The sequence below is a fragment of the Carassius carassius genome, chromosome 9, assembly GCF_963082965.1.
Source record: "Carassius carassius chromosome 9, fCarCar2.1, whole genome shotgun sequence".
In the NCBI taxonomy this organism is placed as follows: Eukaryota; Metazoa; Chordata; class Actinopteri; order Cypriniformes; family Cyprinidae; genus Carassius; species Carassius carassius.
This window is the reverse complement of record NC_081763.1, coordinates 29,808,943-29,826,486: the sequence shown is the minus strand read 5'-3', so window position 1 is coordinate 29,826,486 and position 17,544 is coordinate 29,808,943. Positions and strand designations below refer to the sequence as shown.

General features: G+C 39.7%; 1 protein-coding gene across 1 annotated transcript; it reads right to left on the bottom strand.

Moving 5' to 3' along the window:
- Positions 1-329: 329 nt before the first annotated feature.
- On the bottom strand, positions 330-16,583 carry LOC132149548 (ral guanine nucleotide dissociation stimulator-like 1). Its single transcript, XM_059558877.1, has 17 exons — positions 15,988-16,583; positions 11,726-12,000; positions 10,962-11,006; positions 10,621-10,790; positions 9,956-10,095; positions 9,664-9,870; positions 9,479-9,582; positions 9,297-9,381; positions 8,493-8,564; positions 8,307-8,393; positions 4,342-4,374; positions 3,862-3,983; positions 3,565-3,651; positions 3,334-3,457; positions 2,015-2,305; positions 1,332-1,446; positions 330-1,174 (listed from the first exon to the last, which is right to left on the bottom strand). Exons 1-17 carry the CDS (start codon positions 16,009-16,011, stop codon positions 1,029-1,031), a joined length of 2,127 nt encoding a protein of 708 aa, XP_059414860.1. The 5' UTR covers positions 16,012-16,583; the 3' UTR covers positions 330-1,028.
- Positions 16,584-17,544: the final 961 nt, after the last annotated feature.

Sequence of the window (17,544 nt, the reverse complement as noted above, 5' to 3'; positions counted from 1 at the left end):
TCTATCAGTTAAATATTGCAGGGTTCAGAATACACTGACATAAAATAAAATTGATCAATGCAACAAACAAATACCATCTTCTATTGTACACTATATCTGAAATTTACAGCAAACTAATATATTGTATTACTACATATCTATATTAAAATGCCTTTGAGTGCTAATATAATTTATCTTCTTTAACTATGCAAGAGCTTGTAAAAGCTCATAAAAGCAAACTGATTGTGGAGTCAAGTTACTTGAATTTAATCCTGATAAAGGAGAATATACAGTAAAACATGGTATAAAAATATCCATTGAATGTTTAGTAATGCTGCCACACTACATCATGCAATAAATCAGAAATGATTTATTCAGCAGAATAAAGCTGGATTCATCAGATGACGTGTAAATGCAATCCCACATGACAGTGGATGTGATGGTGTGTCTCTGGAATGCCGTTGCACCGGTTGAAGCGGCTCGTCTTCTCACACACCATCATCATGCTGTAATCAGGAACACTGTGAACTCATCGTGTGTTATCCACAGGCAGTCTCTACAGACACTGACCTTTAAAAAAAAAGTCTCATCCCAAGCCTCTAGGAGTATGACTGTGTTTCTATTCAAAGTTAATGCATTTTCGCACAGTGTATCTGGTTAGACTGTCACATTATTGCAGTCAAAGAATGAGAGCTGAAGGTCACTGAGAAACTTTGCTTCATTCCATTATCACTGCACTGAATGTGAGGAATTCAAGAAGATTAAGTCTGTTATCAGTCTCTTGTCACTGAAAACAATTTAAAGCACCTGGGTTATGAATTCATGAAACTGAACTCATGATATTTGAGCTCTACAGTTAACATCATTGAAGCTATTTGCATGTTTTATCATGCATGATTCATTAGTGCATGTTACTGGAGTAAAACGGCTTGGAAATGCCATCTCATAAAGTCTTCGTCAACTCCCAAGGTGAAATGTGGGCTAGAAGAAGATAAATCGTTTCCAGCAACTGTGCAGAAAAAGTTTGCTAATCAGAGCTGAATCTGCTTTTATTTTGTGGCTCGTCCTGAAAACAGTGAAATAGAGCGAATGAGTTGTTTCCGTTGGCCCTTTGGGCATCGACGTAGAACGAAGTCATAGTTGGCTGATGTAGACATGGCATAATATACGTTGGCCTTTTCTGGAATATGCAGCTCTACAACAAAATTATACATAAGACTTTTAATCATTGCATTATAAACATTGAGATTAACCTTACATTTATAGTTTTCATCTAAACGTGCATAGAGGGTTTTAGAACGTTCTTTGATTTCACCAATGACATTTTATTTATTGAAATCAGTTTTCAGTACCTCTGCCTTGGGCCAGAACTTGTACGAGGGTGACGTCCTGCTCACTAACATCCTCCAGGTTGTGTTTTTGCAGAGCTCTCTGGATCACCCGGGTAGTCTTATCCTGACTGGTCAACTGAGCAAGAAATCAGGAAAAAAAAATGAAATTAGTAAAAGCCAGATGAGAAAGACCAGACACCACCCAGATTTTTATATACACATATATACATATACATATATACATACACACACACACAAAAATACATGTATACATTTAAGAAAAATGTTATATATATGAATACATAAACGTAATTATTTTCAAAATATACACTGTTTTTATATAAATCTAATACATATACACAGTAAACATTTACATAGAGTATAATGTAAACAAACTTATTTTGGATGTGATTAATCACATTTGACAGCACTAATATTTATAATTATATATAAAACTAGTTAGGGTTTAGAGATCCAATTATTTTTATTTATTTATTTTATTCTACAATATTATTAATTTATTTAATTCATTGTGTTTGTACGTACGTACATACTAAAATTATGCAAGAGATGCAAAAATAAAATTATTATTATTCAATTAATTAATAATTTAAGTAATAGTTTACACATAAAATTGATCTTTTAAATATTTAATAGATGCTGTACAATATCTATAGCTACTGCTTTCTCTGTCCCACACTTACCAGTAAGCTCTTGTACATGTTTCCATTGTTGCAGAACTCCACGCTGACCCTGATGATGCAGGAGTCGTCCACCTGCCTGTTGTAGAAGGGCAGGGAGGTCATGGAGACCGAGCGCCTGTGGGAGGAGACCAGACGAGGGTCAGCTGATGCTGATGAAGAGGAGGAGGAGGAGGAAGATGGATTCAGGTGGAGGTCCTGCTGAGAGCTGGAGGACGAACTAGACACGGTGGAGGAATCAGGAGAGGAAGACGACGGAAAGGCCTCAGTGCTCCGACTGCAGCTGGAAAGAGCCTTTGAGATGAGAGGAGACATTTCAGAGCCACTTTTAGACACCATCACAATCATTATCAACTGTGAAGCAACAGTTCAGCACAGGCACAGATTTGTGATGATTAGATATAGACAAAAATACCAGGTGACTTAGCTTTGTACGGGATAATATAGAGTTGAATGATCATTAGAATGACTGAATGATAATATTACATCAGTTATGTTGATTTGAGCTTAAATTGTTCTATGGGAAGCATGAAGAATAACTACACAGAAAATAGAGGATGCTGCTGGATACACAAAGGTTTGGGTTCAATTCCTGTTAAAATGTAGCCTGGATGCATACAGCATGAAAGTAATAGTTGTAAAGGAGCATATATGAACTGAACAGCAACTTTAAATGATGTGAATGATGAAGAGATTAAGACAAAATTTTCCAAGAATTTGAAGCATTTGAGTGCTGTCGTCTGTCTGTTCCTGAATACAGTACAGAGGACATGGTTGCTGACACAAAGGACACTTTTTTTATGCTGTGCTTGAGTCATGACAGGAATGTAAAACGCATGAGACATTAAAAACAAGGACAGAAACTTTAGCTGTCTGTAGGAAATGATGTCAATGACCTTAGAAGTGAACATTCTGATGACCTTAAAAAAGACATACAGTGGCTCACCAAGGCTGCAATTGCTTGATCAAAAATACAGTAAAAACTAAGATTGTAAAATATTCTTATAATTTAAAATAGCTTTGTTCTGGTTAAATATTTAAATGCAATTTATTTCTGTGACGCAAAGCTGAGTTTTCTTGTCTTCAGTGTCACACGATCCTTCAGAAATCATTCTGATATGCTGATTTGCTGCTCCGACATTATCAATGTTGACTAAAAAAAAATAATTCATATCTAAATATGACAAGAGGTGTATTAAAATAATTGTAATGACAGCTCATTTTTATTAGGATTAAGAACTGAAAGTCCCTACTGACAAATGCACTAAATGAAAGAGTCTAAATGAATAAATGTACATTTGTATGTGTGTGCACAAAAGTACCGGTGTTATAAAAGACGGTGATTGAGCAGCAGATATTTCCTCAGTTTCTGAGCCGCTGGATCCTGACAAGGACACACTGATCTGGTCCGAGTTCTTTTTGGACCCCTCGATCCCTGACAAGAGCCTGCAAACACAGATGTTTGCTGTATTATGCCAATGAAAGCTTGCAGATAGCAGGACAGCTGCTGGAAACTTCAATTAAAATGATGCTCAAGCTAGACTTATACGCACAATGAGAGCTTTTTTGTGAGAGTTCGGGGACTCCTGTTGGATGGAGAAGTGTCATGAGGAGTCTCCAACTGTCTGGAAAATTCATAGCTGAGGACAGTGACACATGAGCAGGATTCAAATGTAGGAAAAGACCATTTTGGGGAAATCTCTTTAAAAATGTGATCCATGTTTCTATAGTTGTTTTTATGAATTAAATGACATTGATATTAATTGTATAACCTCAAAAATGTATTACATACATTTACTCACCACTTAAATAAATCTATCATTTCTCAACTCGTATGATTGGAGTCTCACCTCTCCTGATCCGACAGCAGTTTCTGACTCTGTAGCCATGCAGCGATCTGAGGATGATGGGGTAAATCATACTGGGAACACGAGGCCTGCAGCTGTCGGATCTGCCTTAAAATCTCATATTCCTGCAAAACAGTGGGAGTAATTCCCATGAAATGAAGAGGCAAAGCAATAATTTACAGAGCAAGAGATTATAGAGGAATACAAGGAACAAAGCCATGACTGTTACGTAACACACCATGCACAAATAATTCGTCATGAGATTAACATCGGTCCTCCTTCAGGAGAAGAGTTCTGTAAACAGAAGTCTATCTGTACGGCTCCAACGTCAAGCCGACACTTTAAAGAAGACTTCATGATTGTTCAGAACAGGCTCTTTAAGATCACACCAAATCTATAACATCAACAACATCTGGACGAAGACCGCTAACCTAGCAATGTTTAATTAGACAGTTGAGAAGATAAACCAAGAGAAGGACTCACCCGTCTCCTCTTTTCAAAATTAATGAGGCCACCCTGTTGATAGCATGTACAGAAATAAATCAAAATGATACATTAATGACAATTCTGCATGTGCAACCAAATGAAAAAATTTATTGTTTTTTATTCAAAAGAAAATGTGAGTGATACAAAAATTAAAGGTCCCGTTTGTCGCGCTTTTTTGAAGCTTTGATTGTGTTTACAGTGTGCAATATAACATGTCTTCATGTTTCGCGTGTAAAAAAAAAAACTATTTTTCACACAATTCACCTATCTGTATACCGCTGTTTTCACGGTCATAAAAACGGGCTGATGACTTCCTTGTTCTATAAAGTCCTTCCTTCAGAAATACGAAACGAGTTCTGATTGGGCCAGCGGTTCCTGTGTTGTGATTCGACACCAGCTGAGTGCAGGCTGCCCTCCTGGAAACGCGATTGGACTAGTTTTGAGAAGCAAGTGGCGAACCATGATGGCGGCGCGTCCACACGCAGCGGCTTCTCTTTGTCCCGACAGAATGGTGTTTTCGTGTTTTTTGTCGCAGTGTTTTTGTACGTTGTCATCGTGTCTACCTGTCTGTAAGTGCAAATACAGTCGCGAGTTTCTGCTCAATTTCGGCAGAACCACATTTTTACAGTTAAACTCCACGCACGCGGAACAGCTGCGGGATCTCTGTCTGCTACGGAGGCCTTCACCATCACTGACCCCCACTACTGCATCTCGCCCACAGTGGAGGCGCCACAAGCGGTGTGAGACGAAGCAGAAGAGGGGTAAGCGCAGAGGTATCCGGGCTAGGCTAACGGCTAACCCACACAAGCCATCTATCCCCACCATCGTACTGGCTAACGTACGCTCGTTGGACAATAAACTGGACCACATCCGATTACTACGCTCAACTCAGAGGACTGTAAGAGACTGTTGTGTTTGTGTTCACGGAAACATGGCTCAGCAACAGCGTTCCAGACTGCGCTATTCAGCTCGACCAGCTGACGTGCTATCGAGCGGACAGAGCTCTCGTCGTGGGAGGAAAAACCCGCAGCGGCGTGCTTTGTGTTTACATCAATGACGCGTGGTGCCACGATACTGTTGTGATCTGCAAACACTGCTCACCCCTGGTGGAGTTTATGATTATTAAGTGCCGGCCGTTCTATCGGTCAGTGGTGTTATTGCATGTGGCAGCCTGCTTAAACATGTCCCAGTCAGTTGTGTTGAAGCAGTCTTGAAGAACCTCTGATGATCCTTCTGGCCACACTTTAATCTGTTTGTAAACTGGTTTGGCGACTTTAATGAGCGGTCTGTATGCACCACGCGAGTACTCAGAGACTGTCACTGCCTACATCAACAAGTGTATTGATGATGTAATGGTCACAAAAACCATCACTGTCCGGGCTAACCAGAAGCTGTGGATGACAGGGGAGGTCTACAGACTCCTGAAGACACGGAATGCTGCCTTCAGAGCTGGAGATGAGGTGGGCCAGAGAACAGCTAGGGCCAACCTGTCCCGTGGCATCAGAGAGGCTAAGAGACAGCACTCCAGGAGGATAGCTCATCAATTCAGCGACAGCAGAGACACTAGGAACCTGTGGCAGGGGATACAGACCATTACGGACTACAAGCCCCCACCACGGACCTGTGACAACAACATCTCTCTGCTGAATGAGCTGAACACCTTCTTCGCTCGATTTGAGCAGCAAAACAGCACCACTGCACAGAAGACTCCACCTCCTCCCGGCGACCAGGTGATGACGCTGACCTCAGACAGCGTGAGGAGATCCTTCAGCAGGATCAATGCACGCAAAGCTCCGGGTCCTGACAACATCCCTGGCCGTGTACTGTATGACTGTGCAGCAGAACTCACTGATGTCTTCACAGACATTTTCAACATCTCACTGAGTCAGGCTGTTGTTCCCTCATGTTTCAAAACTACCACCATCATTCCAGTTCCGAAGAAGCCATCTCCATCCTGCTTCAATGACTACCGTCCTGTTGCACTTACCCCCATCCTCATGAAGTGCTTTGAACGGCTAGTCGTGCACCACATCAAGTCTGCCCTCCCTCCCTCCCTGGACCCCTTCCAGTTTGCATATCGGTCCAACCGGTCGACCGATGATGCCATCGCCACTACCCTCCACTCAGCACTCACACATCTGGACAAAAAGGACTCATATGTCAGAATGCTGTTCATAGACTTCAGTTCAGCATTCAACACAATCATCCCTCAACAGCTCATTTACAAACTGATTCAGCTAGGGCTCAACACCTCGCTGTGCAACTGGCTGTTGGACTTTCTGACTGGAAGACCTCAGGCAGTACAGGTCGGCAGCAACACATCCAGCACCATCACACTGAACACTGGGGCCCCCCAAGGATGTGTGCTGAGCCCCCTCCTCTTCACTCTGCTGACCCATGACTGCACACCATCACACAACTCCAACCACTTTATTAAGTTTGCAGATGACACGACTGTGGTGGGTCTCATTGGCAACAAAGATGAGACAAAATACAGGAGTGAGGTGAGCCGCCTGGCCAAGTGGTGCAGTGACAACAATCTCTCTCTGAACGTGGAGAAGACAAAGGAGATTGTTGCAGACTTCAGGAGAGCACACACTCAGCACGTTCCTCTGACCATCAACTGTGCGACTGTGGAGAGAGTGAGCAGCACCAAGTTCCTGGGTGTGCACATCACAGAGGAAATCTCCTGGACTGAAAACACAGCAGCACTGGCCAGGAAATCACAACAGCGTCTCTACTTCCTCCGCAAACTGAGGAGAGCCAGAGCCCCACCCCCCATTATGTACACCTTCTACAGAGGCACGATCGAGAGCATCCTGTCGAGCTGCATCACTGTGTGGTATGGTGCCTGCAAGGCATCCTGCCGAAAGACTCTGCAACGCATAGAGAGAGCAGCTGAGAAGATCATTGGTGTCTCTCTCCCCTCCCTCCAGGACATTTATGGAACACGTCTCACCCGCAAAGCCCTCTGCATCACAGGTGATCCCACTCACCCATCACACAGCTGTTTCAGCCTGCTGCCATCAGGGAGGAGACTGCGGAGTCTCCAGGCCAGGACCAGCAGACTGAAGGACAGCTTCATCCACCAGGCTGTCAGGAAGCTGAACTCACTCCCGAACTTGCCCCCTCCCCTCTTCTGCCCCGGGCACCACTGAACTATGCAATATAAAATAAAATAACAGCATTTCGACGACATGGCGACAAACACAAAAACAACTCTTCCTCTTCTCGTCGGAGCGCAACAAGGCCACACCCCTTTTTTGTGTATTCCTGTGGGCGGAGGTTAGTCAAAAAACTGTTTTAGTGACGTCATTCCTGCAGGAACTAGAGGGATGTAGTCCAAACGGGTCATTTTTTGTAGGTGAATTCTGTTAAATAAAATATCTCGCTTGGCATTAAACCTTGAGCTTTAGAATTTTAAAGATATCATTTATACTCTAACAACAACATTACACACTAACTAAAGTTTAAAACATGGGATCACGAAGAAGGGGACCTTTAAGGTGTTTCTCTGTGCCTGCTAAGGTGTTGTGCATATTGTAATGCAGCTATACTATTTCTGATTGATCAAATTGGTTTTAGCACATTTTCTAACTAGTCTGAGTGTTGCTAGGGTTAGTAGAGGATGCTAGGGTTTTGTTCATGATATTTAAGCGCATTGTGATGCAGCTACTACGATGTTTGGGGTATTTTATGGCACATTCTCTGCTAGAGTAGTCAGAGTTTTGCTAGGACATTGATATAGTGTTGCTAGGGTGTTCTGAATGTCCATGCTGTGCTTCTCTGCTGATTTTAGTGCCCAATTGTGCAGTTGGTTGGGTGTCTGGGGTGTTTTTGGGCATTCTGTGCTAGGGTATGGTTGCAAGGTCTTTGATAAGTGATGGAAATGTAATAGTAAAGGCATCACTAATAAAGACAAGCAGTCCGTCATTTCTAAACAAACATGACTCCATCCTCACCTCCACAGTGTCTGGTAGGGCAGTGTCCAGCATGTTCAGCACTGAAAGGTACGTCCCCAGGTATGGAACGGTCCCTCCAGTTGAGCTCTGTAAGAAAATCACTCCGCTATTAATCACCTGAGCAGCATCAACCATAAAACACTGATTACTGACTATAAAAAGTGTGTCAAGTGTCATCATCTTTACCATCTGTTTGGTTAAAGGGCATCTCTTGGATGTTTTTGTGGTAGTGTTATCCATGTCAGCTTGACTCCCATCCTAGAAACATGTGAGAAACAGCATGAAGTCAAGCTAAGATGTGACACTCTAATAATTACAAAAACACACCGCACGAACAAATACTGGGTAAAACAGTCAGTTAAATCATTAGAAATGAGGCCCTTTGTTTTTCGCTCATCGGCAATAAGAATAGTGCTTTCCCATGAACTCTGAGATCAGGTAATTGCTCTAATAATCCCAGCACACTCTGGTCGAACAAAGTGTCAAGATCAGTGTGTCTCAGACCATAATAGCATAAGTGGGATAAGAAAACAACTCCAAATTAGTGATCACATGTGTTCCACTCCAAATTGCAAAAGAATGCTAAATTAAATTCACATGTTGCTTGATCGGAGTTCAAAAACACCAATTCAAAGTCTATAAAACCATATAATCATTGTAATTCAGTATGCTTTAAAGAAATGCTAAATGCTAACAATCTTTTGATCAGGTAGCACAATGTTCCAGAGTTGTTATTGTTAAAAGGAACATTGGATGCCAAGTTAGTATGTTTCTTAAGGTCTTCATGAATGTCTACAGCATACTCTGTTGTTTTACATGAGCAATGAGGAACTTTAAGTACTGTTCATAGCGAGCCATTTCAGTGCATGTCTCTAAAGAATAAAGAGCTATTGCCCAAGTACTTAAAATAAAAATAATTTATTAAAATATTAAATCTATATACTATAACAGTTTATAAATACTACTAAAATAACACTGATGTCAGCTTACATCCACAAAGATTTCTCGGCTGGTCAGAACACAGTTTTCATCTGGGAATGTTTTACACAGGTTCTCAAAGACAGACATGGCCTCTCTGGAGATACAGAATCAGAGATTTACAATAAAATGAATTAAGACAACAAAACCAGCTATGTGTGACTATAGTGGCATAACATTTGTGCAGTCTGTACCTGCTGAGAGCAGCCCATGTTTTCTTGAGTGTGTAGATGGGGCCGGACAGAAGGGCAGATAAAATGGCTTTAAGAGAAGAGAAGTTCTTCAGCTCTCTGCACCCCTGCGTGAAATACAGCATGAGAGTGACTTTGAAACACTGAAAGATCATTTAAACCTCCACCCATCTCTAAAAAGAGCAAACCTGTGCAATCCGAACCCATTTTTCAATGACTCTGCCTCTTTGTGTGGCAGAAGATGAGGATCGAAGCAGAGAAGTGATGACCCAGCAGGTGACTGCATTAAATTGAGTAACGGTGGCCGAAACAGTGGGTGAGAGGTTCTCTTTCTTGTCCCGTTGAGACCACACACAGCCCAGACATTGGAAAGGGACCACCTCCATGAACAGGTCCTACAGCATCAAGAACACAAACATTACAAGTCAATATAACCATAGGGAGTGAAGCAGAAGCAAGCTATGAAACACTGGCACTCACAGCATCCAATCGTGTGAGATGTTCGGCTACGTCCATAATAGAGAAACCTAAGAAATCCATTAGGTTATCTGACTCGAAGTCTCTCTCCTTATACAAAGCGGATTCTTCTCGACGATCAACTGGACCACCTGCCACAACATCTGCATGTGCAAAAGACAGACTAATTCAAGAGGCTAAATGTGATTTATACACCATTTTCAGCCAATAACAATAAATAAAAATTTGATGTGCACATCAAATAAAAAAAAAATAATTCAATCAATTTCAACATGTAATCCACACAAAATTGTGTAAGTCCACCAATAAATCAAATAAAAATTAATAAAACACATTTAAACCTCCATTTGTTAAAACTTTAAGACTAATAACTGCAAATAAAGATGTGTTTAAATATGGGATATATAAAAGCTGAAAATTTAAGCTGAATTTTCTGTATCATTTCTGCAGTCTTCAGTTTCACATGTCCTTCAGAAATCATTCTGACAATCAGTTCTGATTTGATTCTCAAGAATCATTTCTTATGATTATCAATGTTGAAAACTGTTACGTGGGTTTATATTTTGGTGGAAACGGAGATGCATTTTTTTTCAGAATTCTTTAATGAATAGAAGAAACAAAATAACATGATAAAAGAGATCATTCACGATACATTATTCAACAATGACCTTCAGCCTGGAATTTCTCAAGGAGCGTTTCATAGCACTTGGCCAGTGGGAAGAGAACAGGGTGTCCTCTCAACTGCAAGCACATGAGACGCATGGACGAGTGCATGGGAGCGTCCCTCAAATCATCACTGTACTCCTCCAACCACATCTGAAGCACAGTCCACAACGAGCTATGAGGGAAATATAAATATACACACACTGAAGCTGGATCTTTTTAATTGTATTACAGCAACTGTACACATGTAGAGCCAGTGTTTATATGCACACACACACACACACACACACACAGACAGACAATTTAACCAAGGTCTACTATACATAAAAGGTTTATATAGTTTTACCTGTTGGAGTAATTGATGCTGTCAAGCGCAGAGTCAAGGTTGCCCCTATTAGGGAAAAAAAAAAAGTTAATTTTAAAATACTGTTTATATGTAAATATTACTAGTGCTGTGTGGTGCTTATTTTACACTTCTTGTCGTAAAGCCTTGTTTACAAAACAGAATAATAAGAGACAGTTGCTATAAATCAAACTACCAAGACACAACTTTACATTTTACATGTTCAAGTAAAACTGAAATACTGACGCAAAACTGCTTAAAACCTTTATTAATTAGTGTCTAATTTTTTCCTAGAAAAAGTATCTAAAACATGAATTTGATAGAAGCAAAACTAATAAATAAAAATAGTGCTTTTTTTTTTTTAAGTGCGAACCACCAATCAAGTGTATGGTAATTAGGTTTATATGGACACTGCATTCATCTGATATCGTTCAGACTTTAAAAGTGATGCTTTTAATTTCCAACACCCAGACTTTCTTACTTGTCATATTCTGCAATGGTTTAAAGAATATACAAAACCGGCTTTCACAACCCAAATGTTAAATTAAAAGGGTGAAATTTCTCATTAAAAGCTGCTTAATTGAAACATCAAATAAGGTTGATAAGTATATTATAAACCCATGTACCATTTCAGAATGACCAGTGGAAACTGAGAACAAGGAAGTGATCAGTGATGACATATCTGAACTCAACACACCACAAAATACAGCTGGCCATCACAAACTCACATTTGCATATTTAGTGTGCACACATCTAAACACACACACCTCTGGAAGAGCATCTGGATGAGTTTGTTGGAGCTGGTGAAGGTGCGATACGTGGACAGGAGTATCCTGCCGTAATCTTGCTCCTGACAGTAGGGGTCCAGAAGGTGAGAGACCAGCTTGTCCAGCGTGGCCGCTTTTAACCTGCGGACTTTACATGTTCGGTACTGAACGAAAGCCTCTGTGGGATCGGCTGACTGCTGGACCGGCTCTCTGCGCAGGGTGATCCCAAACACCACCCCATTCTCGTGCTCCTCACCCCACTCTTGAACAGGCTCCTTTGCCCAAAAAAAAAAACAAAAACAAATATTTCTATTTTTCAAAAAAAATTATATACTGTAGTTCACTGAAAAAATTATGCTTTTATATAGGCTATTAACTTATACACGTTGTTTCAAATGTATACTTGTTTGCTTTTGTTTTTTCAAAAGGGGAATTTTTAAAGAATTGTAAAAGGGTAAATAAATGATAGAATTGTCATAGGAAAAAGGGAACTATTTTTATAATTGAGACTATATTAAATTTATGACATCATGAGATGGGATTAATTATGTTGAAAACCAAAGAAACGCAATTTCTTTATTAAAAAAAAAAAAAATTAAAATGTAATTTATTCCTATGATGCATTGTGTGTAAAACAACACTGGTGTGTCAGCTATGGATTTGCATGGATTTGCAATCCACAGACATGAGGACAAAGTGTCATTAAGACATGCTTCAGCTGAGGCGCCTATAACATCAGGGCAAGTCCACACGAGCCGTTCTGAGTGTGGATCACTCCTCCTGCTGAGTATGGGTTATGTGCTTACACTTAACTACTATTATGAACTGCTGTGACACTCCAGACTATCAATTACAGTCCATTATTGATGAGTTGAAATGATAAACAAGAGGAGATGTGAAAACAAGCAAGCAAAACAAGAGACTACTGTTCAAATCCAAGCTTCAAGAGAATGAAACCGTGCTTGAAAAGAAAGGGGTTGCTAGGATGTCACCAGGATGTATCCAAAAGTTGACCAGCATGACGCTGTGTGCTGTAGCTATGCAATCGCTATGGTCTTCAGCAGTGTAATTGCTAGGATGTCAACAGGGTGTTCTGGGTAGTTTCTAGGTGAAGAGTGTATTCAAAGTTTACCAGCATGATGCTTTGGTGTTGTAGGTAGACAGGACATTATTATGTAGTTGATATGGTGGAGGACTATATCCCAAGTTCACCACCATGACACCATGATGTTGTGGGTTGCCAGGGCATGCTACACAGTTCCTAAGTGGATGCTAGGATGTCACGAGAGTTTTCTGGGTGCCTGGCAAAGTTTAAAACTCTTGTTTTATTGCAAAGGCTATTTGAAAAAGCATGTCTGCTAATAATTACAGCTATTATAAATCACAATCTGAATATTACATGAGTCCTTCCTGATGAAAAACAATAAAGTGCCTTTATATTCCAGTGAACTAACACTACCGGTAACGAGAAGCTGTCCACAGCTCAAGAGCTACAGTACAGCACTTCAGTTCAAAGGACATGCACCTGGGACACAAAACATATCATTATACATACAAAACAGTTCATTAAAGCTGCATAATAAATGACACACACAATGATTCTCTCTCAAAGGTAATTTTAAACCTTTTAAACATCTGACCAGTTTCTAAAGCATTCCCATTCTCAGTGCTCTTTCAGCTCCATATCTCCTCCAAACAGCACATTATTTTTTCACATTTTCATGGGGAATTGTCATCAGATAGCAGGACATGAGAGAAAATGGCTATTATTCAATGACTAGGAAAAGAAAAACGTCTACTTTGACACCCAACAAACAGTCCAGGCCATGTCTGTTGTCAGTACAGCACAGAACATTATTTTTCCCTCTACAACAAAATAAGCTATTAAACAAAAGCTGAACTGGAACTGCTGCTGCTGGTCATTTACTTTAGCTTAATGTCTGTTGCTCACATTCACCATGCCAAATCTCACAGCAGACTAAACAGAGGCACATGACACACAATGCTGGACACAAACTGGTGGCTGGTGTTGATTAGTTAGCTCAATGAGAAAAATGTGAAAACAAAAAGGAAAACTGGTTTCATGTCCAAAAATAAAGCTCTAACCATAATACATCTTAAACAATATTCTACGTCAGGGGCCCTGGATGAACAACTATCACAAAACAAAAAATAATAAATAGAGGAAGGAACAATTGGGAAAATAGTAGACAAAGGTTAATGTGGGTTTACAGTATTTCTCTCTCTCTCTCTCTCTCTCTCTCTCTCTATATATATATATATATATATATATATATATATATATACAGTCGTGGCCAAAGGTTTTGAGAATTACATAAATATTAGTTTTCAAAACGTTTGCTGCTAAACTGCTTTTAGATTGTTTTTAGTTTCAGTTGTTTCTGTGATGTACTGAAATATAATTACAAGCACTTCATACGTTTCAAAGGCTTTTATCGACAATTACATGACATTCATGCAAAGCGTCAGTATTTGCAGTGTTGGCCCTTCTTTTTCAGGACCTCTGCAATTCGACTGGGCATGCTCTCAATCAACTTCTGGGCCAAATCCTGACTGATAGCAACCCATTCTTTCATAATCACTTCTTGGAGTTTGTCAGAATTATTATTTTTGTTTGTCCACCCGCCTCTTGAGGATTGACCACAAGTTCTCAATGGGATTAAGATCTGGGGAGTTTCCAGGCCATGGAGCCAAAATTTCAACATTCTGGTCCCCGAGCCACTTAGTTATCACTTTTGCCTTATGGCACGGTGCTCCATCATGCTGGAAAATGCATTGTTCTTCACCAAACTGTTGTTGGAAGAAGTTGCTGTTGGAGGGTGTTTTGGTACCATTCTTTATTCATGGCTGTGTTTTTGGGCAGAATTGTGAGTGAGCCCACTCCCTTGGATGAGAAGCAACCCCACACATGAATGGTGTCAGGATGCTTTACTGTTGGCATGACACAGGACTGATGGTAGCGCTCACCTTTTCTTCTCCGGACAAGCCTTTTTCCAGATGCCCCAAACAATTGGAAAGGGGCTTCAACGGAGAATATGACTTTGGCCCAGTCCTCAGCAGTCCATTCACTATACTTTCTGCAGAAGATCAATCTGTCCCTGATGTTTTTTTTTGGAGAGAAGTGGCTTCTTTGCTGCCCTTCTTGACACCAGGCCATCTTCCAAAAGTCTTGGCCTCACTGTGCGTGCAGATGCGCTCACACCGGCCTGCTGCCATTCCTGAGCAAGCTCTGCACTGGTGGCACTCCGATCCCGCAGCTGAATCCTCTTTAGGAGACGATCCTGGCACTTGCTGGACTTTCTTGGACGCCCTGAAGCCTTCTTTACAAGAATTGAACCTCTTTCCTTGAAGTTCTTGATGATCCTATAAATTGTTGATTTAGGTGCAATCTTAGTAGCCACAATATCCTTGCCTGTGAAGCCATTTTTATGCAACGCAATGATGGCTGCACGCGTTTCTTTGCAGGTCACCATGGTTAACAATGGAAGAACAATGATTTCAAGCATCACCCTCCTTTTAACATGTCAAGTCTGCCATTCTAACCCAATCAGCCTGACATAATGATCTCCAGCCTTGTGCTCGTCAACATTCTCACCTGAGTTAACAAGAAGATTACTGAAATGATCTCAGCAGGTCCTTTAATGACAGCAATGAAATGCAGTGGAAAGGTTTTTTTGGGATTAAGTTAATTTTCATGGCAAAGAACGACTCTGCAATTCATCTGATCACTCTTCATAACATTCTGGAGTATATGCAAATTGCTATTATAAAAACTTAAGCAGCAACTTTTCCAATTTCCAATATTTATGTAATTCTCAAAACTTTTGGCCACGACTGTCTGTATGTATGTATGTATGTGTATATATATATATATATATATATATATATATAGACAAAAACGATTCACTTTTGCACTAGATATTTACTTGATATTAGATATTTTGCACAAACCCACTATAAAGAAAAAAAAGCACATACTGATATATAGCTTTTGTGACAACTTGCCCCATACGAGCTATGATTTATGCCTTTAACTGCCTCGTCTTTCAGCACTGATGTATATCGGTCAAGTGCTAGGACACTATCACCATCTCTAAAGAGCAGTCAGGCCACAGCAATACACTGCATTCAACAAATACAACTCAATTCAAAGACACACTTACGTTTTGCACAACTATAAAGTAGGCTAACCTAATTATCATAGTTATTCAGAAATAATTATAAATAATCCATCGTCTTACCATTGTCAACTCCCTTTTTCCCATTTCTACGAGGATGTTTTTATCGTATAATCCATCCCATCTTCATAAATAACCAGAAAAACGTAATTGCTTTTTAGAGAACAAAAGCATTTCGCATGTATCTTGATGTATTGCAAAGCCTATAACATTTAAGTTCTCACGCCATTTATAACATCTTACAGTTATATATAAAACGGACTTTTTGAATAAACGATTATCATAGATAATAAAATAAACTATTATTATAACTTCTATATTCGCTGTAACGATCAGAAACGCCTGTAAACACGCATCGCGGTAGAGTAGCTTTGCTTTGAGACTATCGCTCTAGTGTCGCTTCACCTGCGCTCTGAAGGACATCATACAGTGGGAGGTGTTCTAGTCTACATCTATACTGTTAGCGACACCACAGCAGCTAAACGTTCATATTCAACACTGAAAGTTATATGCGAATTATTTAAGGACTTTAAACGGAGTCTCTGACTGAAACCTGTTGAGCGTCGCCGTCAGCTAAGCGTACCTTACTATCTTAAATTTAATTTAAAGAAAACACGGAGGTTCTGTTTGTACATCTAGAAATGTAAAATTAAGTGACAAATAACCTTACTTCTATAGAGTTTATCGAGGTACCGTCTGGTACTGGTCTAAAGGGGCTCTATCAGGTAGACATGTATATCAATAATTTCGGGGTTTTTTAATTATAAATATGAGGGTTATTTCTTAGAGTAATTTTTTTTACCTGAATGAAACGTGCATTCATGAAAAAGGTTACTTTTTAAAAATAAAAATGAATGAATGAATGAATATTATACCACTACATGTGCCATATTTTTCAATATTGTAAGCCTTTTAATTAGACTTTTAACGTGAACATTAAATATTGCCTATACTTACATATCTAAACATGTATATATGATATATATATATATATATATATATATATATATATATATATATAGGGGAAAATATTGAATATTATAGGCCTATACAAACACACATCTACATACAATTTCTTTGAACTAATATTCTATACACACACACACACATCTATTATTGAACTCTAATGTTATGGCATTGACAGCAGCTATACTGATGCATTTTCATAAAATTAATGAAATGCATCAGTAGGCTACTGTAATGCTATATTAGTAGAGTTCATTAAGTTTATATAAAATGTAAATTTATATACGTATAAAAAATGTATACTTCATAATACACTTTGATTTGTACTCTGGCTGTCAGAGCCTTCATAATATTGAACAATCTTATATTTAAAATATTACTTCTATATCCTCATAAACTACAGGGCTGGAGATGAAATGCCTGAGGGAAGGGCTTTTCTGGTTGGTGCACAACAGAGGCCAAGAGCTCAGTGTGTGTCTCGTGGGACTGCTGTGACGTGGTTACTGTCGTCACTGCCGATCATATGATCCAGCCGCTATCTTGCCAAATAATATTTTACACACTGGTACGGTCACGTGTGCTTCATTACCATGAGGGCTGGTGGAATTTTCCGATCTCAAATCATGTTTTATCTCAGAAGCAAAATGAAGGGAG